The sequence below is a fragment of the Vigna angularis genome, chromosome 7 (genome assembly GCF_016808095.1).
Source record: "Vigna angularis cultivar LongXiaoDou No.4 chromosome 7, ASM1680809v1, whole genome shotgun sequence".
In the NCBI taxonomy this organism is placed as follows: Eukaryota; Viridiplantae; Streptophyta; class Magnoliopsida; order Fabales; family Fabaceae; genus Vigna; species Vigna angularis.
Genome location: NC_068976.1, coordinates 17617208 through 17642439, shown reverse-complemented (window position 1 = coordinate 17642439; position 25232 = coordinate 17617208). Strand labels below are relative to the sequence as shown.

At 32.1% G+C, this 25232-nt stretch overlaps 3 protein-coding genes across 3 annotated transcripts; 1 reads left to right on the top strand and 2 right to left on the bottom strand.

Annotated features, from left to right (window-relative positions):
- Positions 1-11592: 11592 nt before the first annotated feature.
- Positions 11593-15649, bottom strand: LOC108338483 (probable alpha-amylase 2). Its single transcript, XM_017575385.2, has 13 exons — positions 15401-15649; positions 15262-15319; positions 15136-15163; positions 14903-14940; positions 14468-14594; positions 14124-14350; positions 13889-14034; positions 13682-13794; positions 13218-13306; positions 12947-13069; positions 12639-12674; positions 12073-12171; positions 11593-11982 (listed from the first exon to the last, which is right to left on the bottom strand). Exons 2-13 carry the CDS (start codon positions 15274-15276, stop codon positions 11791-11793), a joined length of 1233 nt encoding a protein of 410 aa, XP_017430874.1. The 5' UTR covers positions 15277-15319; positions 15401-15649; the 3' UTR covers positions 11593-11790.
- Positions 15650-20097: 4448 nt separating this feature from the next.
- Positions 20098-21257, top strand: LOC108338484 (glutathione S-transferase). The gene is made up of 2 exons (XM_017575386.2): positions 20098-20452; positions 20525-21257. The coding sequence occupies exons 1-2, from the start codon at positions 20245-20247 to the stop codon at positions 20974-20976; spliced, it is 660 nt and encodes a 219-aa protein (XP_017430875.1). The 5' UTR covers positions 20098-20244; the 3' UTR covers positions 20977-21257.
- Positions 21258-22918: 1661 nt separating this feature from the next.
- Positions 22919-24469, bottom strand: LOC108337167 (24-methylenesterol C-methyltransferase 2). The gene has a single exon (XM_017573634.2). It carries the CDS (start codon positions 24315-24317, stop codon positions 23244-23246), a length of 1074 nt encoding a protein of 357 aa, XP_017429123.1. The 5' UTR covers positions 24318-24469; the 3' UTR covers positions 22919-23243.
- Between the last annotated feature and the right edge of the window lie 763 nt (positions 24470-25232).

Sequence of the window (25232 nt, the reverse complement as noted above, 5' to 3'; positions counted from 1 at the left end):
GATGATGGTGACTGAACGGTAAGGGACAGATTGATTCAGTGTGAAAAAAAAATGACGTGACACTTTACCGGTAGCCAATTCAGCTTTTTTTTTAACGCATTTGGTTTTTTAGAACGAAAAATTATGTTTTCCTAAATGTCAAGGACCAAAAAGTACCTTAGTTTGAAAGAGAGACTAAAAATAAAATCGCTTGATAATTTAGGAACTAAAAACATCTTTAACTCAAATATTAAAGTACTCTATGTAGATAACCAATCAAACAGAGTAAGAAGAATAAACATACAAATGTAGCCATCGACATAACGTGGACAAATAAAAAAGTCTATAAATTATAAGTATTCTCGACTCTATTATAACAAGAAGATAATTATTAAATAACAAAAGAAAAATAGTGTTAATAGAAATCATTAATGATGACAATGAGAAGGTAGGTCATGCGAGCGAGTCCGTAAGAAAAAGTATAGGAACGGACTGAGTATTTTAACCTACTGACCTGTTTTTTAACCCAACCAATAACAGGTTGATCCACGTTAACTTATAATATAATACTAAAATAACAAACTCTTAAGAAAATTATCCAAATACTCATACCTAAATTTTTCACACCTATTCCAAAATTTGGTTATTTAGTCATTTTCATTTTCAGTTTTCCTTTAATACCCCATTTATTATTTCAACAACTATATTTCACCTAATTACCCATACTTTACTTATGCTTTTGACCATCTTTGATTTTATTTTCGTCTTTTTGACATCTTTTCATAATGGCACCAACATTGTTTTTGATAAGTGAAATTTGCTTTCAAAGTTTAAATTATTTTTTTTACCATGTAATTCTTCGATGTTTTTTATTAACGTTTTTCCTTTTTCCAACTTGCCCTTTGATTTTATGAACATTTTACATTTTTTTGTTTCGCAGTATTTTCGTCATTCCCACTCGCTTCGTCTTCTTAACATACGTTTCTTTTGGATTATTCATGGTTATGGTTAAAGAGTTGAATATGTTTCGTAGTTATTCATGGATTATTCGTATTCAGGTTAGTATCATGTATTATAGTTTAGGTTTGTTTGTTTTGTGTTATTTGTTTATGTATTATAGTTTATTTTTTTCTGAAGTAAGAAATGATGGATTTTGAGATTTTGTACTGAGTTTTCTGTTACCGAAATGCCTTATACCATCTTAATGAGTTATGCTTATGACTTGTATATTGATTTTTTTTTGTTTGGTTTTGACATTGGAATTCGTGTTAATTTGATTTCTTTACCAACTGTATGAATTTCTATTGACGTTCCATTCTTTATGATAAAAAGTAAGGACAATACTATTTTGTAGTTGAAGAGATCGAAATTTCCTTTTAGAAAGAAGATTGTCACTTCCAACACAATCAAAATGTGAGATTTTTCTTTATTCTTGAATGTTGGTTCCTTGATCTTGATCTTTCTCTATTTTTATTACTAAAAATCCTAAAAAAATCCAGTTACAAGAAAAGGTTTTTAACCCAAAAAAAAGTGAAGGAAAAGTTTTTCAGGAATTTATAAACTTTTATTTTCACTCCTTTGTCAGAGGGACATAATCAAAACTTCATTTCGTCTTCATTTTTCTAACATCTTGCCCTTTCTAATTGATCTTGAATTTATTGTTTTTAACTCGAGGAGAAACTTTCAACTATAAAAGGTGTGTGTCACTCAATGATGAATTATATAGATTAGTAGGAGGATTGATTGTGTTTTGTTTTTGGATTTTGTTTCATTGTTTATTTCATTTAAAGATACTTATTATTTTTGATTTTGTTGTGTTGATTCTACTTTCATGTGATGTGTCGTGCCTAATAACATAAACATATAGTGTAATTTGTTTCAAATTTGTGTACTCCAAACGATAAAAAAACTTTTCATTATATAAGTCTTTAATACCCATGTTTCCCTAAAACTAGAAACAATTTTCTCTTAATGAAAAGAGCTACTTCACTATTCAAAACCAATATTTATATGTACTTATATTTTTGTTTAAAAATTTTAACCATAATTTCATATTATTCTAACTTTTTTCAATAGAATTACATGTTTGTATTTTACTTAAGCTGATTATTCATTTTTAATATAATAAAAGCTCTGTAGATTGATCTATCTGGAATATACACATAAAATATTATATTTATAATACAAGGTATATAAACTAAATCCAAAATATAGAAAAAAAAATACTAACAAAACTAAAAGATAAGATATTTATCTAATATATATAATAATCTAATATATTTAACAATTCATACATGCATGTTACTTTATTTATAATATTTTAAGTTTAAATTTATTTTTCTCTAATTTCACAAGTCAATACCTTTCAATATGTCTTTGTCTTTTAATTTGTCTACCCATGTTTCTATTTACAAAATTTAATATCAATTTCATATTATTATTTTTTACGGGATTCAATATGTCTACAGTACTTATTAGGTATTTAATTTTAATATAATTTATAAATCAAAACTCTAATTGTAAATTTTAATCATATAACAACATTATTTTATTACACATCACATCACTTATTAATTATTATGTCAATTTTATAAATTAACACAGATATATTCATACCAAAATATTACTTTTTAATCTTAATGTATTATATATGGTTTCAAACAAAAAAAAATGTTAATTTATACATCAATAATTAGTTATTATAAACTCAATCTCTATGTTAATAACAATATTTGCATGTATTTATGTTTAAATTTTAACTTCAAGTTCATGTTACTTTAACTTATTTTAATAAGAATTTGATTTTACAATTTTTGTAATTTACTTTAAGTTGATTATTTATATCTCCATGTTACATTTGTTTAGAATATTTTAAATTTTTTTTCTCTAATTCCATATGCCAACACATTTTTAATATTTCTCTTTCTTTTAAGTTTTCTATATTTACATGTGTTCCCATTTAAAAATTTTAGCATCAACTTCATGTTAATTTTTGTATGAGATCATATTACACAATATGCGTACTTTTTATTTTAATAGCAACATGAAACGTGTATACGACTTTCATTTTAATATAATATATAACTCAAATTTAATTTTAAAATTTAATTATATAACATTAATTTTTTTACACATCACTAATCAATTAGTGACAATTTTATAATTTAAAATAAACAAATTCATATTTAATTAATTATTATTATTATTATTATTCATTGTTATTATTAATATTAGTATTACTAGCTGTATTGTTTAGAATTCACTATTTTTAACATAAAGAAATCAATCATTAAAAGAATTCAATATTTAATTAATTAGTTATAAAAAATAATAGTAATTGATGATTCAATTTTTCTTATATTATTTAAATATAATTATAATACTTAAATATAATTATGTAAGTAAATTATTTATTTAGATATAATTATAATTATTTACGTACGAGTCTAATATTAGTAATTTTCTAAAACACAAATACAATAAATTATGGGTTTCTTCTAAACAATTTATTGATTCAATTTTCTTTTCTAATCCAAAGTAACGCTTTTTTTTATGATTCTTACTTATTTTAGTCAACTACAAAACTATATTTATTTTCAATAGATTTGAAATTAAAAATTAAAAATTATGAAATTATGCATATTATTAAATTTTAGTAATAAATTTATAAAAATGATTATTTCCTTTAGTTTAATTAAATAATAATAAAGTTATTAATTAACTTATAGATTAATCTCATAAGTTATATATTTCTTATATTAGAAAGGATGAATCTAATAGACATTTTGTATGTATGAAATAGGTGACGACGAGATGGGTGAAAATGGAAGAAACCGAGCACTGTGATGTGATGATGTAAGTTTGTGGTTTTGGGGCTCCCAGTTCCCAGAAAGGGTTGGCATGAATATAAGAAAAAGTAATGATTGAATGAAGACAATAAGTGAATTGGCAATCGCATTAATTCATCCTGTCACTGCCAAACGCCATAATCATCTTCTCTGCCTTTCTATCTTCCTCTAAATATCATTCTATTATATTTACTTTTACCATTATCTAGCTCGATATCATTCTATTGTGTCTTCTTTTAATGAATTCATTAATGAAAAGTTATTTAATATGGCATTATATAAATAAGATACATGTTATTATTGAGCTTTTTTTAATTGGCATGATTAATTAATATAATTAGAATGATATGAAATTATATTTGAAGTGGAGCGTTGTTTAGGCATAATGAGCGAAAAGGCACGCGTTGATAGTTGCATGCGAAAGCCATGATCGTTTGATTTCATAACTCATAAAAGTGTGTGAAAAGGTTGTGCAAATAGGGTGTGGTGTGTGATCTTTAGGATGCATGATTGCCTGCAATGCAAAGCCTTCAAGAAAAAAAGGCAATTCAGTGACTAAACAGTAATAAAGATATCTGATTTTACTTTTCACCAACTTCCTAAATACTTGGTCCACCAACTTCAAACTCCTTTGAGTTCCAGTTTCGCCTAGAGAGAAACTAGGTCCAGATTTCAGAAAAAGCAATCCAAATAACACAAGAAAAATCAACACCAAAACAAAATCCTTTCGCCTGTTACCTTCTGCTACTGTTACCTCTCATTATAGTATAGCTCTGGGAGGACTGGAAAGCCCAGGTCCATCATCCATGCCATAATAATGAAATGGTCCCATAATTAACATAAATTCCTAGCACACTGTGCAATCGTACAACACTTACAACAATTTTCAACATCCATTTCCCGTTAGATGTAGATGCATTCTACACACCTCCCAGCTCTGGGGGGCCATCCTCCCTCCTGTTCCGTCTTTCAACTACACTAAACCCTTTACAATTAATCACACCCTTTTTTAATCCCTCCAGTACTTCAAAATTCAAACACATATATTCTAGTATAGTACAAGAATACAAAGTGTTTTCATGGGAAACAGACAAGACTCACTGACTGTGAATGGAGCTCACGCGCCATGGAAATAAGAGCTAGAGGGTTTTAATGTCAATATGCAATCATGAGCCTAACTTAACGTTCAGAGAGCTCGTGGAGCCTAGAAACAAATCATCTTACTGCTCACCCAACTAGACAGACACCAGGAAAGGCAAGGGTTTGGGATCATTTTTCAAAATGCTGACTCCCCCATCTGTCTCCTCTGATGCTGCTTACTACATATGCTCCGATTATTTGCAGATAACCACCCCGAATAACCCAAAGCAACTTGTTTTTTCTCAGTCAAAATGGCAATAAGACAGACATGCATGGAACTCAAACCACCCACCACCACCACCGATTTACATACATCTCTTTAATATGCAGTTACTTGTATCTAACACCACCAAATCAACAGAACATGTAAATCCAATTATAACTCCGGCAGATGAAACATCCCCCTGAAATTAAATGTAAAAACGCTTCTGCTGAAAACCTAAGAACATGTCATTAATTCTGCGCACATGATGGATCCACGGTAAAATAAAAAAAAAAGATGAAAACTTTCGCATTAACAGATCGAAGATAAGAAAAGAGTGATTAGGGTTTCCATCTCCCAACCCAACGAACACATACTCATTGAAGAAAGGACGCGGAACAACCTAACAGAAAGAAGCAAATTAGGGCGTGTTGGGATTACCCCACACCCTTTATATCCGATTCAATTTCCATAGCAAAGTTGATGAAAGTTAAAAATAGGTAGGGTCCTCCGCAAACACATATGAAAAGGAGAAAGTAAAGAGAGAAAAAAACTATGGTTGTAATTAATAATCCTTGGGTAAGAGGTACGGTGATGGTGATATCGATAAGTTAGATCCATGAAGCTATTCCATGGAGAGTAGCAATTAGATTTATTAAGGGAAAATGTTGTGTTGTGTTGTGTTGTGGTGGTTGGATCTCTTACCTTGTGATAGAAAGTGCAGATCGTAAAGAGCGAAATAAATATCATGAAGGATTTACAAAGAGTAACAAACAGAACTGAGTTGGCAGTATGCCCACCTCCAACGTCATGGATGGATACTGGACGTGGAGAAGAGAAGAAAGTGGAGGTGGACAGAATGCCAATAAACTCTGTTAGAAACCCTTTGCGAATCCCGCATGAAGAAGAACACCATGAAAACTCTCTTCAGAAACACTCTCAGCTGTGTAATGATGATTCAGAAGAAGGAGAGGATGTGAATTCTGATGCTTTCAGACCTGGCCGAGGCAGCTATTTAAGATGTGATGGAGCATGGACTCAAGAGACAGATTAATTAATTAATTTATTAATTAATTATTTAATAATTATTAATAATAATAATAAATAATGTGGGTTATGGCGTTAATGAAAAGGAAAAAGGAGAAGACGTAGTTGCAGGAGCAAAAGATTGAGAAACGCATATTTAGAAGGATGAAAGATCTCATCATAGTTATTCCATCCCCTCGTTCTTGATGCATTCTCCTCGCATTTCTCTCTCATGCTTCTTACTCTTCCCAACCGTACAAATCCTATATTTTATACCACATCAAAATAAAAATACAAAATCTAATATTATTAAATAATGTGGTAAAAAATTAAAAGCAAAATGAAGAAAGGTTTTACATCAAAAGTTTAGGACTGTTCAGATGGAGATCAAAATTATCTTTATATTTAACATAAGTTATCTTGTAATTTAATCATATATGGTTTTTATATCATGTTAATTTAAGGTTAAAAGTATAATTTTTTAAATATTAAAATTCTCTATTTTTCTACACCTGATGCGACTGAAGAAAAAAAATCTCTATCGATCTCTCCTACAAAATCTCTCTATCTTTGCAATGAATAACGTTATGACTTCTTCTTTTTTTTCCTATATAATTTGAAATATCTGCGTCTTAAAAATATTCTCTTCCTCATTAATATGAATTTTATCATCATCCGTACTCGTGTCATTAATCCTACCATTTCCTCTCAATTCCATCATACACGTCCACATCACAAAATTCCTAGAGGAATATCCATATATATGTTGCAAAAACAAAATAATAAAATGCTATTCAAAAAATAAACACCATCCTAGAATAAAAAATCACCGAAATGTAGCAACAAACATCATGAGAAAGGATTCCTAATAATTTAGGAAAATATTTTTTTAACAATTGTTTTTTACCATAACTTACGTGATAGTTTATATTTGGTCTGTTTTAAATATACAACTCAACAAAATATTGACTTGTAATTAATTATCTTTTACAATCACTTATATAATAAGATATAATTGATCTATTTTAAATATATAAACTAATAAAATATTAACTGTAATTGATTGTGAAAAAATTATTAAAATATCGAGTAAAATAATTTAACATTCAAACATGTTTTCAAATATACAAAATATTTGAATACTTATATTTGATGTAACACTAATATGACTGGTGAAATAATCATAGTATTTTTTTTCCGCTTTTGTGATTTCCAATGTATGAATGATTATTCACACTTGTATTTGCTGTAGTTAAGAATTTTTTTTGGTATGACAGAAAACGAAAATAGATTCAACACTTAGATAAATCATGTCACAGTTACAATAGGTTTTAGAGTAATTTTTTTATAATATTTAAACTTCTCTAGTTCTGTTATTTTTTCTACAAAAAGTTAATTTAACGTTTGAGCTCATACAAAGGGGAAAGGAGAAACGGTTAGATTTGTTTTTTATTTGAAAAAAAAAATAGAAATTCGTTAATAGGTTTTGAAAAATTGTATTCAAAGTTTCACATAAAGTAAATTTATAGTATATTAAATGAATATAAATTTTATTTTATAAATTAATTTTTATGAAATTGAGTTAAATTTAAAATCATCTTTAATATCATATTAAAGTTGAGTTAATATTTATTTTAGTAAAATATATTATTTGTTTAAATTTATCTACTATTAAATTATTATTATACTACTTATTAATTAATTATTGTTTAATTATAAGTTGAATATGTACGTGAGAGATGTGTTGTTGAAACCAAAAACCTCAAAATTGATGAATTAATTATTGTTTAAGTTTGTTATAACTTTTATTCAACGTCAAAACATAATATTTATGTATAATATTTTATATTCCATATTATTCTTCCAGTAAATAAGCCTTCTATTATATATACCAATTGGGTAGTATAACAATATACCGATCCTACGTATGGTCAACCTTTTTTTTCTTTGTCTCTTACCAATAAAAGTCAAGAGAATTATATCGGTATGAGATAGATTCAACATATATTTACAAGATTGACCTTTTTTCTATTAGTAATTAGAAAATTTGAAAAGTCATTATTGTTCACCAAACATTCTTTTAACATTAATAGGATTGATTTTATGAGCACAAATCCACTGTTTCAAAATAGTTTTTGTAAATATTGAATTATGAGAGTTGATTATCAAATATTTCATGATTATCTTTTCCTTATATATATATATATATATATATATATATATATATATATATATATATTTCATTATATACAATCCTAATAAAAAAGGAAATTAGTTACTCTAGTTATTTAAAAGTAAAAAAAAAATGGCCTGACAAACTTGAAGTAGGAAGCTCTTTTGGAAATTTTCCTTTTGTTATTCAATTTCTATCTTTTGATTTCGTTATTCTCATGTCGTGATTCGTTGGATAATGTTTGCTAATTTGTGATTTTAAATCACAAAACAATACACAATTTCTTTATATAATTAAATAAAACGAGTGTTTCTTTTTAAATTTTACGAAGTATTTTTGGTAGTCGGAACACATGCAAGCATCATTAAGGCGTATAAAATGGTGAAAAGGTTTACAAATATGTTTACTTAAGCTGGAACCAAAATAGGAGTGGTCCAACCTTTTTATGAATTGAACAACAAAGATGAAAAAACGACAGACAACAATTGGATACGAGTGGTGGCATTTCTATATATGCCAAGCATTTATGAGACCAACTCATTTTCCTTCCTTCATTTATGGCTACCCATCCAACCCTTAAATCACTGTCTACATTTTCCTGCCTTTTACTTTCAAAAACCCATCAATATCTTTGGATTGAAAATAAAAATAATTTAGATTAGAAGATTCCAAAAATAGCTCACACGTCTAACTAAACACTTTCATAAATAAAAGTAATCTTTAGATGTTGGTTACAGGGTTTTCGACATCTAATAATGTATAGACGTCGGTTTCCCAAGTTGGACGCAAAATTGTTTGAAGAAAAAAATACTTTTACTCAAATATAATTTGATTTCATTTTGTAATACTTAATACATTATTATTACTATGTTCATTAAAGTTGAATTTGATAGTTGATACACATGGTAGTGTTGATATCTAAGAGAAGAAGATGATGTTAGATAATATTAGTGAATGATTTTAGTATAAAGTTGCCATGCTAAGCATTATTCACCAATCATACAGGCAGCATCCAACGCGGAGAAAAGGTGTTCAAAAAGCTGTCACAAACTAAAGACCAGATCTCATAATCCATCTTTTTTTCTCCCTCCCATGCATGCCAGCACTTTTCCTACATACTACCCACCAATTCAAAACGCCCATTATTATACAACTAATTTCTTGTCTTCATATAAAAATGTGAACTCATCATCACCCACAACAATGATGTGCCAAAAGAAAAAAGAAGATGAATCTTAATTACGTATTTTTCAAGCTTTCTGTTATGTAAGAATTATAATGCAGTAAGACTTAAACAAGAAACGAAAGCCCGATTGCCCAGATGAGTTTCATTTCAAGATTTCACACAAGCAAGATATTTTATTAAGAAAGCATTCTTTATTACAAAATCCGTAAAAGAAGCTACTTTGAAGTTGTTTTCATCTTTAAAAGTTATGGGGTTGTTCGTTAATTGGAAAGCTTTTGTAAAGGCAGTGGAAAGGAATTGTATGTAATATATGGATGTACATATATGTGTAAAGTTGGCACAAAGCACAGAAGGGAAAAAGGATGTTTATCTTTTACTATACTTTGTTATGCTACATGCTATGATGCACCAACAAGTTTTAACTTTTATAACACGGAAAACAAAACATAATGGAAAACACTGACTTAAACGGGTCGTTAGGGTATTTATGCAGATTTGATTGACCAACTGTTGAAAAGTAAAGTAATGTTAAGTGGGGAACCCTAGAAGGCAGAAAGAGTCCACCGTCTTCATCATTATGCTCCGATTGGTATATCCAAGTGCTTCATCCATCACATGTTTCTGGTTAGTGCTGCTGAATGAGATGAACACATTGATTATCACATTCCACTTTCCACCATTTTGCATACAAATGTGTTTCAGGATATGGGATTGAGAAGTTCAATTTCACACTTTAAACCAATTGTTTCAATTATTTTCACTCTACTCTTTTTACACTCTTGTAAAGTCCAAATTCGAGCGAAACTTTCAAGTTAGTTTTTAATTATCGGGTATCACAGTTAAGTTTAAATATCTAATAAATACAGTCACATGCTCTTTTTACCTTATTTCAGTATTTATAGATTTCAAAATAAACTTTTAATTAAGATTAATCCAATACCTTCTAAACATGTTTTGTATTTTGTTAATTAAATTATGAATTCTTTAATATACTATAGACGAAACGGTTACAAAATCGTTAGTGACCGTTCGGTTGGTAGTATACAGAAATTTCTAAAGTTAACTTTCTGTGTAGTTAACAGACCGGAAAAAAATATAGCGATAGGTATATATGGTACACAATGGATAATAGATAATGTTTCAGCCGGCTAAAACTCGAAGAATTATAGTTCTGAAATTTGTTAAATATAATTATATGAGAGCATTATATAAAAGATGTGTAAAAGAATAGACATAGGAATTATAATATTGTAGTCAAAGTGGGGACACAAATCTATGGTAGGAAATAAACGTAGCTGTATAATATTGAAGTGGGTTTCAAAAACTAAATGATGAAATGTATGACTAATTTTGTATTTGATGGTGATGTTGATGTGTGTGAGTCCCTTTCCAGCCACAACTCCATGTGACTCTCTGTTGCTATCTCTCTCCGTATCTGGTAAGACATGTAAAGCTAGATTATTGTAAAAAAGAGAAACCAAACAAAAAACCTCAACCATTTCCTGCAACCATGTGCTGCTTATTATTATCAATCTATATATTCCAATGCTTAAGATCTACACATAAACTAAATCTTTCAACAATTTCACTTTTAGTCTTTCCCTGCTATTCAAAGTTTTTCTTCAAATCCTCCTCATGTGTACCACATATATATCTGCCTCTCCAGTACAATCAGTATACGACACTCCCAGTTCTCTATCAAATCACAAGTCATTGATCTTAGCCTGTTATATATGTTTTTTTAATTTGGTAACTCCTTGTCTTTTACCATCTTACCTTACTGTACAAATGGAACAAGCTTAAACTTATAGAAAACTATGTGTTGACTATCCAAATTTTACAACTTTTTTACCATATCACGTGGTTTCCTAGGTGACATCCCATCTTGATTTCGTAAATTTAATTATTTATTCTGAATATATTCAGTAGTAATTAGTTTCTCTTCAGATATATTATTTTCATAAACATTATTTAAAAGTTTGTATACACGAATGCGATATTTATAAAAATGATACTTAACCAGATCACACTGATAATAGGTACCCATATAAATTTATCGTTATTCACTTATTTTATATATGACATAATCAGAGCTGCTTATTTTTGTTTTTACATATATTACATAAAGAAAGCAGCTATTGACATAGTTTGATAATTAAAATACTGAGAAAAGGCTATTAATCATGATTTGAAGGAGTAAAGCTCCCATTTAGGAAGACTAGAAGCACTTAATTTCCTATTTATGCCACACTGCGTAATTGTGGCCAGAAGTTGATAGTGTCCATTCCCTCCCAGAGGGACACCATGAACCATATCCAATTTTCATGCATAACTTTTCGCCGATGATTGCAGAGTAGACATCGTGTTTGGCCTCTACAATCCTCACAGGTGATCTACTTTGAATACCATGACGCTTTCGAATGTCAATCTGCAGTTTCAATTTAAATTTGTTACATATCTTCCTTTGTAAAACAAAAGAAACATAGCTAGTTTTCTAGTACTTTTATTTTTTATATACCAATTTCACAATCTGGTCCCGAATTGAGTTGCCCCAGTCATAAAAGTGATCGTAAAAAACTGTTGGTATTCCAGGATGAGTCAATATATATGCGTATCCCTGTCATAAAACAGAAGAGTTTAAATCTAACTATTCTAGATATATGAATTTGTTTAAAACATATTTTGTTAGTGTATAACTCCAATTCACATCAACTTGTTTCAAAACAATCTAATACTAAGAAGAAGGCATAAAGGCATTTCCATGTATTTATGGAGTTCAACGACTCTAGTTCAAAATCTGACTATTACTTTTTAAGAAGAGAGGATATTTGTGTAATAAGGTGCATTGTGTAGTTTTGAATGATAGGGAGAATTGCATGCATTGGATATTCTTTTGTAAAAGGAGAAAAATCAACATGCTTGAAATTTTACTAAATTTTTCTCTTTGACAGAAAAACAGATAAATAGCTTTAAGAATGTCAAGTGTAGCAGTAGAAGAACAAACAAATAAATGATGTAGAAATAAACTGTCAAACTATTTACATAATGGCAATACTTGTAAGATACTAATGCCAAAAACAATACCTCCATAATATGGTCTTTCGGGAATGGCCAATGACCCTGCACATAGTGAAGAACACAAGTTACAAAATGTAATAGAACAAAATTTTGTTTTTCTTTCTTTACTTTACTCACTTTTCATTATTCAATTTATAGATAAGTCTTGAGTTAAGCCTTTAGATAACATAATTCTTAATAGAAACACCAATTATTAAGAATTAAGCACCATAAAAGTATTCAATTCAAAAGACTGATATCTCTAGGTGAGAGTCCATGGCTTAATGTCACTTAACATATTGAGCTGCCTCCCAATATTTTTGAAGAATTTATACCTGTGTTGAACCTGTGTCATGATTATCAATAAATGTGACAGATCTTGATGGCCACCACCCCATCACACCAGGTGGCTTTCCTTGAGCATCACGTAACCGCCAAAACTCTCCTCTCACAGCTTCCTACAAATTAAAACCCGAAAATCAATTGTTGTGTATGGTGAGTTTAGTATAATTGGTAAATTTGATTTTGCAGAAATCAACTTATTCCATATATAAGAAGACAAGGGGATTGATTAACTAAGAACTAAGTACAAAATGTATGATATACCTGAAGAATTCCTTTGGTTGTAAAATCAAATGCAGTTGAGAGTTGTCCCGTACTATCTATCCAATTGACTATACGCTGTCTGTGACCATCTGCGAATCATGAAAAATAAGTAACAAGTTCAAGATTGATACATAACAAAATCCAAAATGCAAATATGATAGTTAAACAGACAACAGTATACATAAAATATGATTAGCAAAATGGCCAATATTTACTTGATATTATTTATTTAATTTTCAAAGAAGCACTTGTACAGCAGAAACCAGAGAAGATACAACTACTTTTCAATTGTTTTAGTGATGTCTTGAAATGGCTCAATGATACCAACATTCTGCTTTGTATATGCAGCATATAGAGATTTGAGAGCTTTTGTTTTGAAGAATTTGTGTATTTGAAGTACAACATATCCAAATTTTAAAAAATTCATAACTAAATGAAAATTATTTCCGATTCAATAAATATACCTTGATTATAGTCTAAAGAAGAACCCTTATAGTTACAAGTATCCCAATACTCTCCGACAGAAAACAAAGGTTTTGCTCCATCGACGTATTCCCTCACGTATTTTGCTGAAAACCTATATAAACAACTTATATAAAAGATATATAACACGATAAAGAAAATAAAATCATTGAAAATCCAATACTCTAGTGTCATAGAATATGTTTTACCCCTTTGCAAAATCAAATCGAAAATCTTGAAAACCCACGTCATGACGCAACCAGCGAAGCCAGTTAATGATATCTTTTCTCACAAAATCCTGAGTATGGTCAATGTTAGGAAATCCTTGGAAAACAGCTCCAGTGCTTCGATTTCCCTGAAATAAACAAGAAGACCAAGCACACCTTTAGAATCAAGATCTAACCAAAAGAATATATACATTAGAACAAAAATTACTTATCTTACCAGTCCTCCGGTGCATGATGTCACTGCACGTTCATCCCATCCTAAAGGAATTCCATCAAAACGATTATACATTCCTCCATGTCCTTGAGTGGTGCCAGTACGATGATTGATAACTATGTCAGCCATTGCTCTGACTCGGTATTGTTTCATCTTCTGAAGCAAAGCTCTTAACTGACGTTCAGAACCATATTTAGTATTGAGGGAATAAAGATTCTGTGGAGTGTAACCTGTTTTAGAGAAAAAGTTAAAAGAAAATGACATTAAGTTGCATGAGGTTAGAAGAAAAAGATAAAAACATCACTATCACGTTAAAAATTGTATGTCTGGTTATTTTAAGATGTAACCTTCAGGTGAAAATGAATGATAGGGTGGTGGCAACCAAACTGATGTAAATCCAGATTTAGCCATGTCAGGAACTTTAGTTTCTAAATTATTCCACCAATTATATCTGTGAGACTCCCAGTTGAATCCCTGAAAAAAAACATGTTAAATGTTAATTCTACTCATTGCAAGTTCTTCACAGTACCAAATAATACGTTTGATTTTGTGCAGACAGTATTAGTGTACTGAGATAATCAAGTTTTACGATTAAATAACAGTGTTGGATCACACAAACATGAAAGAAGAAATAAGGAACTCAAAGAGCAAGGAGGAATTGATTTTTGAAATAACATCAGTATGACATGATCTATGCTGCTCATAGTCTCGAAGGTTGTTCAATTATAGACAGGGAACTAAGCAAATAATATAAAGTGTAGAGCAGAGTGATTAAAATTTACCTGAAGAAGTATTTCTTTTCCATCACGTAAAACTGCAGCTGGACACATGCAGCAAGAAGGACGAATTAGATAAAGTCAGTACTAAAATATCATCTCCATAGAAGACAAGTCCTCTGATTAGAACTTTTGAAGCGCAGAAAGCTGTAAACTAATAACGCAAATGCCATGATCTATGAAAAGCACATTTGTTAAAACTGTGTAGTTAATGAGGTTTATGAGGAGAGAAAGCATACCTAGATCAGTTTGTTGATTGGTTTGTTCCTGGTCGTAAGAAGAAAGAAATAAAGAAATGAGACAGAGAGAAACATAATGAGAGAAGAAAGCTAGAGAGAAAGAGAATGGTATAGCATAGAAGGAACCTTCAAGTAGCCCATGTTAAGATTGTTGGATCAAGGAATTGACAAAGAAGGAAGATATCTGCAGGAAGAGTAAGGAAGAATCGATTATTGAGAAAGAAAATAGAAATGAGAAGAAGAAGAAGAGAAGAGAGAAACGCACAAGAGAAGAGAAGAGAAGATTGATCTGAAGGAAAGAGGGAGTGAGGCATTGGTATAAGTAGGGAGGGAAAAAGGGATAAAAAAATCAGTGGAATTAGAATCAGAGATGACATTAGCCGGGAATTTGGAACGTGAGGATAAAGGGGAATCTGCTTTTAAGCCAAAATTCATATTCAATGTGCACCCAATTGGCTGAATAGAGAGGCATGGGGAATTCAACGCTAGCATTTCATTTCAACAAGTTTCAATTATTTCTAGAGCCGTCTCTTCTCCGCTTCAATCTACACAGCTTAGATCGCAAGCTACAACCACCACCAATCAATTAATATATGCTTCTGAAAATGATTTCTCAAACCCTGCATTGCTTTCCTTCTTCTTCTTCTTCTTCTACCACCACCACCACCACACAACTTATTCTGCTCAAAAATTAACTGCATCTTTTTTTTTTTACATCACCAATTCTACATTTTCATACAATGCACAGTATCCTCTAATCAGAATCCATGTTTTGTTTAATGATTAAAATAAATAAATAAAAAAACTGTGATATGTAGAAAGTCCGAAAAAGGCAGAAGCAGTAGCTCTGATGTGCAGAAAGTCCAACAAATCTAGAACCAGACCCTCGTGTCCTGTTTTAAGAAGTTGAAAACCCGTTAACGGAATCTGGGGGTAAGAGTTTGCCAAAACAGGACAAGGTGTTTAGTTTATTTTATTTTGTCACTATTATCAGATACAAACAAACTTAAGGAAATGAGATTTATCTCATTCACATGCTGTCCTCTTTTAAACTATCAACTTAGAGAGCTACATGACGTCAAAATAAGCCTTTCAGGTTCGACAGCCTCACAACTTGGGACTCTCCTTCGTCTTTAACTTCTTCCACTCAGTTATACTTCTTCATTTCATTTCAATCAAAAATGCTTACAGTAAAACTGTTAAACATGAGAATTCTACAGTAAAACTGTTAAACATAAGAATTTTAATTATAAGTCCAATTAATAAAATGAAAAAATTAAATATTAAGTAAATATTCATTGACTTATTACTTTAATATTTTAGATAAAAAATTATATCAATTTTTATATAATTAAACTAAAATATCATTTGTGTTATCTTTAACTTCCACTCAGTTATACTTTTTCATTTCATTCCATAAATATAAGTATCATTATATATTTTTATATTCATTTCACACACAATATATTAAATAAAATAATTATAAAAGTGTAATTTTTTAATATATTTAAAATAAATTAAAAGTAAAAAATAATATCAAATAAATATAAAAGAATTTATATACATACAAAATTTATTTTTCCATTAAAATTGCTTAAAGTTAAACCGTTAAACATGACACTATTCTAAGTTACCTATAATTGTTCTTAAAACATATTTAAATATGGATAATGATACTTTGATAACATCTTTTTTATAATATTTTATCAACATTTACGTGTCATTCTGTGATTGGTCGATGTTAGTATTTATGATTATTATTAGGTTTAATTGCTTCCTTTGTCCCCAGTTTGGTTGAATTGTGTCAAATTCATCCTCATTTTTAAAAAAATTTCATTGTCGTCCTCACGTGGTATAAAAGTGTCAATTGAATCCAAACATAGAAAAAATTTGTGTCAAAGTAGTCATTTTTCCTATATATCTGTGTCTTCCTTTCATATGTCACTTCTCTGGAGTTATGAAAAGCCTTAAATTGGATAAGGTAAAATGAATATCTGTACTTGATTGTATGAAAGGAAGACACAGAGATATAGGAAAAATGACTACTTTGACACAAATTTTTTCTATGTTTGGATTCAATTGACACTTTTACACCACGTGAGGACGACAATGAAACTTTTACACCACGTGAGGACGACAATGAAACTTTTTTAAAAATGAGGATGAATTTGACACAATTCAACCAAACTGGGGACAAAGGAAGCAATTAAACCTTATTATTATTATTGATTATAGAGTAACTTTGAACCAAATACAGAATGACACATAGATGATATAAAAAAAAATGTTCTCAAAGTATATTATCCTTCAGATATTTCTTATCTTTCCTAACTTTCTAATGGTCCTCGTGTGCTTTCTTCTTTATCTCTTACCTTCTACCAGTTTCTTTCTTATGTTCTATGTTCTGCTCATGGATTTTCTTTATCTGCTGTTTTGCACATGTTGTTCTGCACATATATGATTTATTACATGTGCATACTTGATTGAATAGAATATCAATAATGTCACATGTGTCACCGTGACCCGTATAAGATCAACACAAAAATAGGTCTTAAAATGTAATATTATGGTTCTTGAAAAATATTATATCTCATGAGACTAAACTGATATTTTTAATATTAATAATGTAATTTTGTTACTTTTTTCCAAACCAATTTATTTTTACTCTTTTTGTTTTTAAACAATAGTAAATATATAATTTCACAATTATATGATATTTGTAAGTTTTCCTTTTGGTGTGAAAAAAAGAAAATATGAAGTAATGTAAACACGGACTATATATGTACACACTACTACGCATCAAGTAATGATACTTGTTAAGTGGTTATACCCATATTCAGATGGCATCTGAAAAGGTTAATTTATGTGATGAGCAATAATCTAAGAATAAATCCTTTTGGTAAGATACGGTAATACTTTTCAAGAAAAAGCTTTAAAGAATCACTTTTTTCTTAACACTTGTAAGAAACAGAGAAAAAGAAAGGCTTAATACCTCTTTTTGTCCCTCTTTATAAGGGAAATGTTCAAGTTCGTCCTACCTTTTTTAAAAAGTTCAATGTGGTCCCAAATTGTGAAAAAAGTGTCCAATTAAATCCTTTTTGGTAACGGCGTTAAATATTTAACGATGAAACTGCTCCTCTGGACTAAACTTGATGAGCTGTTCATTTTTTCTCTTACGTGGCATGGTGACGTGTCAATTTTGAATTTAAAAAAAAAAATTGCTTGACACATCATCTTCTTCTTCCACCTCTGCCACTCCCAATAATTGCAATGGGTAGTGTTTTCAAATTCCCCAAACAGCCGTTTGAGAACATCTCATCCCAGAGCTTCCTCGCAGGACGCAGTAGATCCTCCTTACAACACGCTTCCATTATGTAATTATAAGACGAGACATTGGGTTGAAACCCTTTCTTCTTCATCTCCTGCAGAACAGTATAGCCTTCTCTCACTTTCCCAGCCCTGCACAAAAATGAAATCATTACATTGAAACCCTCCACATCTTTAAAGTAGTTTTGAGAATTCAAAACATGGAACGTCTCCAATAACTCATCAACCTTGCCATGCCTACACAGATTCCTACACAAATCATTAACAGTCAAAATAGTTGGGAACCTCTCTTTCTCAACCATGAAATTGAAAAACATTATAGCCACATTCCTCATTGATCGAAACCCTACGACAACAACCCAATAAGCCATGAAATCGGGTTTCCAACCCCTACTCCTGAGATCACCCAACATCCACAAAGCCTCCGATACCTTAGAAGCTCGACACAATCCATAAACAGTCAAATTGCGATTTCGAAACCCAATACCTTAGAAGCCCCAAATTGCGATTTCGAAGACCTAACCCTAACTCAGAAATTTTAATCACTGCCACGTTCTCAGTTAATGAAAAATACTGTCACTGCCACGTTACGCAGATAAAAAGCCACGTTGCACACATCAGTCCTAGCTGGCAGCAGGATCGTTAAATATTTAACGCCGTGACCAAAAAGGATTAACTTGGACACTTTTTTCACAACGTGGGACCACATTGAACTTTTTGAAAAAGGTAGGACGAAAGTGAACATTTCCCTTAAAAAGAGGGACAAAAACAGGTATTAAGCCAAAAAGAAAAAACAAAATCATGTTGAGTATTGCTTTTAATTTTATGCTTTGGGTTGGGAATAAAATGGAAAGTGAAAAAACAATGGAATAACAAGAATAGAAGATAAATACGATTAATAAAATGTATAGTTTAGATGAATAAAAATGAAAACAATAAAAGTAAAGATTTTTCATTTCAAGAATTTGGACAAATTAAAAAGCAGAAGAAACTAAGTACATTGAACGAAGAATATTTGTTACGTCATTTAAAGAATTATTTTTCTCTTATTATTAAAAAATTATTATATATGAAAAACATGCTATAAAAAAAATTAATTTTGTTAAAAAACGATGTTATATCTAATGAAGGAACCAATTTCCATGCCTAAAGCGAGAAGGAAGCTATTTCTCCACGTTGCACCTAAAACATTTGTCATTGCCTTCCGTTTTTCAAAGATAAACTAAAAAATGGGTTAGACTAGAAAAAAAAAGTGTGAAAAAAAATAAATAAAAGTCAAGTATTTTTTATTAAGAAAAATAGTGAAAAAGATAAGGAAAGGGATAGAGAAATTAATGAGAAAAATAAAAAATATTATCATGAATGGATAAATTTCTAAATTATATTTTCATATAAACTAAAATGGCAAATTTATCAGTTTCATTTATTCAAAGCTATTTTAATGTGAAAAACCAAACAAGCATGAAGACTCTACTTAAAGAAGAGATTGAATAGAAATAATTTTTTTTTTTAAAGTAGATAATATTGTTTAAAGAAAGAGAGAACTTATTTAAATTAATTTATTTGATTGGATAAAGAAAATGAAACATTGACTATTAGGAGTGTGGATAGGGTGGGTGGGTGTTGAATTAAGTTGGATGAGATAGGATAAGACTGAAGAAAAAGATAAAGCAAATCTGCACAAGTAACTGTTCCTTCCTTCCTTTCTTTCTTTCTTTGTTTCTTCCTTCATTCACATTCACACACTCCCACTCTCCTTCAACCCACCAAGCAAAGCAAGACATGGCGGCGCCGACAGTGAAGGTGTACGGTCCACCCATGTCCACTGCCGTGTCCAGAGTCTTGGCCTGTCTGTTGGAGAAAGACGTCAACTTCCAACTCCTTCCCGTTAACATGTCCAAAGGGGAACACAGGACCCCTGAATTCCTCAAGCTTCACCCTTTTGGACAAGTACCTGCATTTCAAGACGCCGACAACGTTTCCCTCTTCGGTACGTTCGCTTACCTTCCCAAAGCTCTCACCTTTCCTTACTTGTAAAAATCTAACATCAAATTCAAATCAGAGTCCAGAGCGATATGCCGCTACGTATGCGACAAATACGGGGACAAAGGGAACAGGGATCTCTACGGAAGCAACCCTCTGGCCAAGGCCTCCATAGATCAATGGCTGGAGGCAGAAGGTCAGAACTTCAACCCACCTTCCTCCACTCTGGTCTTCCAGCTGGCATTCGCGCCCCGAATGAAGATCAAGCAAGACGAGGGTGCCATCAAGCAGAGCAAAGAAAAGCTGGCGAAGGTGCTGGATGTGTACGAGAAGAGGCTCGGAGTGAGCCGGTTCTTGGCTGGGGATGAGTTCTCTCTCGCCGATCTTTCCCATCTTCCGAACGCCCACTACCTGCTCGCCGCCCCCGACGCTGCTCCTCTCTTCAGTTCTCCCAACGTCGCCAGGTGGTGGGACGAGATCTCCTCCCGCGACTCCTGGAAGAAAGTCGTTGACTTGCAGCGAGGTGCCTGAGTTTGTTTAGAAAAGGGTTCGAAAATTTAAGTTGATTTCCTTAAAATGTAAGGTAGATCTGGATTAAGGTGCTTGTTTTTAGTTGGAGCGGTGTTGTTTTCTGACATTGTAATCCGATGTGAGAACTCCGATGGTAGTTGTGTAATTTTGAAGGATAAGCGGGTAAAGTTTTGCAGTGTTTGGGTAGGTTTTGTCTTCACAAGCGAGTGAAGTCAAACATAAACATAATATATGAGGTGCCTATCTCTGTCGAAATAATAACGAAATGTTGACATTTCCAACTTCCAAGTTCATCGTCACTTCAATTTTCTCCTGTTTTGCTGCTTTAGCCACTCCCAACTACCCATAGATAACAACAAAGGACTCCACCTTACGAAACTTTATTTCATAGCTCAACTTAACAAATGATCTGTCTCCTGTCCGGAGGAAATGGCTACAATTTAATACTAATCATACCTGAAAAGTGTTTGGTAAATAAAACCATCACTTTTAATTTTAATAAAAGAAAATTAAGTTCATTAATCATTTTTAAAATATTTTAAGATCTCTAAACTAATGATACTGTTTCTACATATCTTTTAACTACTTTAATTTTTTTTTAATTTATTGAAATGTTTATTTAAATTTTGGCTTAATTATTCAAATAGTTCCGATGGTGGAAATGTGTTAATTTGGTTTTCACTTCTAAGTTTCTAATTATTATTTTTGTTGTCAGCGGCATGTGATATATTTCGTTCTCTCGCTGTAGTCTGTGTCGTGGCTGAAGAATGAATTAAGAAAGATGAAAAATTATAAAACTTATATGGGTTGTGGGTTATTGGTAAGTTGACCCGTCTTGTGACCTTGCAGGCTGGTGAACCAAATGGGGTTAATGGATCTAACATGTAACTCAACCTTCCTTCTTTTTAGACTAACGGACCACCCTATCAGATCAGACTCATTTTAACACTCATAGTGGGATTTTCAAGGTCAGACCATAAAAGTCCATTACAAGTTAGAACAAGGTAATAGACCGTCTTTTCTAAATTTGTCTTAAATTCATCTCAATAAAAATTACATCCCACACTGTAAAAAGTTTCTCAAATGAAAAAAAGACCAAAATAATTTACACGAAATCGCAACTCTTAAGAAACATTTTTTAAGAGATAGTTACTGGATGTAACTTTTAAAAGAAAAAAAATTATGTTCTTATGTCATTCATTTTATAAATGTCATCTCACATCGATTAGTATACTTCGTGTACTTTTTCACCATAAAAATATTAAATAAAGAAATTGTAAAAAACAATGAAATCAAATTCTCTTCCCAGAATACCTCATATTCCAAATATGTTAAAAACAAGCTAAGGCCCAAACCTGGAAGCCCATTGACAGAACTTAGGATGAAATACTTAGGAAGGTTAAATACAAATAATAATAAAAATAAAGGTGATCAAAATCATTCATGCACTCAAGTGCCGGAACGGAGTTAAATTTTTAAATACATTCTATAGAAATGAAATGGAAGTAAAATCTTCCAAATACTCCAATTCAAAATGCGTTAAAGTTTCATTTTATCCGACTAAAGAACTCATAACAGAGTAACAGCTGAAACAAAAAGGAATCATAGATGTTAAAATTGCAGAGGGAGAATAAATTAGTTCACCAGTAGCTGTACACTTTAAGTTTATCCAACATGGGAAACTTTACAAATTAGTAAACTAATGATTCAACAAATATTAAATAAGTATGTAGTCACAGTGATTGTCTGGCACTTTATGAAGGAGAAGGGAATTGCATTAACCATGGCTATATTTTTTGTTTTGTGGAGTCAGAAACAATGATTAAATATGGAAACAAAATTACCGCAGGTGGTTTTTTTATTCCGGGCGTTACGAGTAATGAGAAATACAACGACAGATCCAAGCGCAACGTGACTAAAAGCTAGCAACAGACGTAAAAAATAAACACAAGAGGGTTGAAGATTCTGATTCTTTAAGCTCTACGATAAATAACGGATCCACCATGCATGGCACGCGCAGATTCACCTTACTTTACATCTCACCGCAGTACGTGATCGAAAAAATTTTAAAATAAGAAAAAGGAAAGTGAAAACTTCGTAGATTCCTGGATCCGTGAGATTCGAGGATGAATTGGGCACTATATAGGGCTATCCAACAAAAAATTAGCTTTGAAAACCAAATTGCATGCATGCAGCAGTCGACCATGGAATTAAAAGCAATTACAGTAGGAAAAGGAAAGGAAAAAGAGAAAAAGGAAATGAATTGATCAGGTGGAGATGGGTTTTCGGCAGAGAATCATGTGCATGGGGGAGAATATTCCGGTATCACCACCACGGGTGAGGTGGTCGGCGGTCTGGAAGAGCATTTGATGAACGTCGAGGGTACCTTTGGGGGCAATTCCTAAGGCGGAGAGAACAGAAATGAGAAGGTGGTTCCGCCAGTAGGCGATCCGACCCATCTTCAAACGGGTCCACCAGGGGTGAGAGGGTGGGAGAGCGAGATCGCGCTCCTCCACCACCTCAAACCCCACCCTACGCGCGCTCTCCGCGATGTCAGCGTAGCTCCTCAGACCAGGCAGAGCGTCCCCTCTCTCGATCCCCTCAATGGTCTCCACGTGTTCCGCCTCCGAGCCTCTGAATTTGTCAGTGGTCACCCACTCGTACGACACGTACAGCGCCCCTGGCTTCAGAACGCGAAACACTTGCGCGTAAACTTCGTCCAGCTTCGGCGCGTGGCAGGTCGCTTCGATGGAGTAGGCGCCGTCGAAGCTGTCGTCCGGGAAGGGCATGTGGAGGAAGTTGCCGCACACCACCTCGCAGAGGGACTCCAGCCGTGCTTTCTTGTTGTGGAACCTCGCCCGCTGGACCTGGTACTCGTTGATGGTGATGCCCACCACGTTGGCGCCTGAGTGGGCCGCGATGGCCCGCATGGGCCCTCCTACGCCGCAGCCCACGTCGATGATCCGCTGGCCCGGGCGGGCCTGGATGAGATCCGCGGCCATCTGTTCGTGGAGGCGCGTGGCCTCGGCGTGGGACTTGCCAGGAACGGAGGGAGAGAAGTGGAAGGATTGGCCCCAACCCCATTCGTAGATGTCAGTTACGAGATTGTAGAATGTGTCGACGAAGTCCGGCACTTTCTCGGCGGTTTCGATCTCCTTGGGCCGCAGGAAGAAGGACCAGTACTGCTTGTATTTGTCTTGAATTTTCTCCGCCGAGATGGAGCCGCCGGATATGGCGGTGGCATGTTTCCCCTTCTGCTCGGCGGAACCCAGGATGCAGATGAACCAGTAAAGACCGGCGGCGAGGAACGGGGCGGTCCAGAGGAGGGACAGTGAGTCCATTTTGGGTTGGTTTATGTTGTGTTGTCAAATGTTATGTTTGGTTTTATAGAGAACATTCCTCCACTGAGTTGTGGTGAGTGTGTGGTTGGCTGGCTGCTGCTCACTCCATGTGTGTCGCGCGTGAATCTCGGCTCCCTACTCTCTAGCCTACTACTTTCTTCCTTATTTTAATTCTGATTATCGTTTCGAAGACTCAGCCAGACACAAACTCTCTAATTCTTACCCTATCATTTCTCTTCCATTTTTTTTCCTTTTTCTGTCATTATTCCCGACCATAGAGTCTCAATACCAGTATGTAAAGGCTACTTTGGAAATCAATATAGTCATCATTTCATAATTAAAAACTATTTTAACATGATTTTCTATTTATATTTTTGCAACTTCAATTTATTAAGAAAGATTAATCATCATGTGGAGTTGTGATTATATTTATTTTTTATTGTTGATAAGATGTTTTAAAGCTAAACACGAATGGGAGGTCATGACTATAGTGGTTGATGCTATTACATGTAAAGGAGTGATGATATGAAGTAATTATTTATATAAATTGATAGTAAACATATATAAATTTTAAACAAGAACGACATAAAAATCGATTTACTCGTTAAAACCCAATTTCATACTATTACTCAATTATACATAATTATGTATAGTTGCACCATTGATTTCTATAATAGTTTTATCCAAAATCATAATTTCTAACTAATTGAGTGTAAAAGTTTTAAAAATGGAAGTATCTAGCAATTAAAATTCAAAAAACAAGAAAAAAATTACATTCTATTTCTTTCGTTTTTATTTAAATATTATATATAAACTACCAGTTTATACAAATTCATTTCATTATTCTTATCTATTTAATTAGTTTTTCAAATTCTCCAAATTTACCACAAAATAGTTCTCTAAGAATATTATATT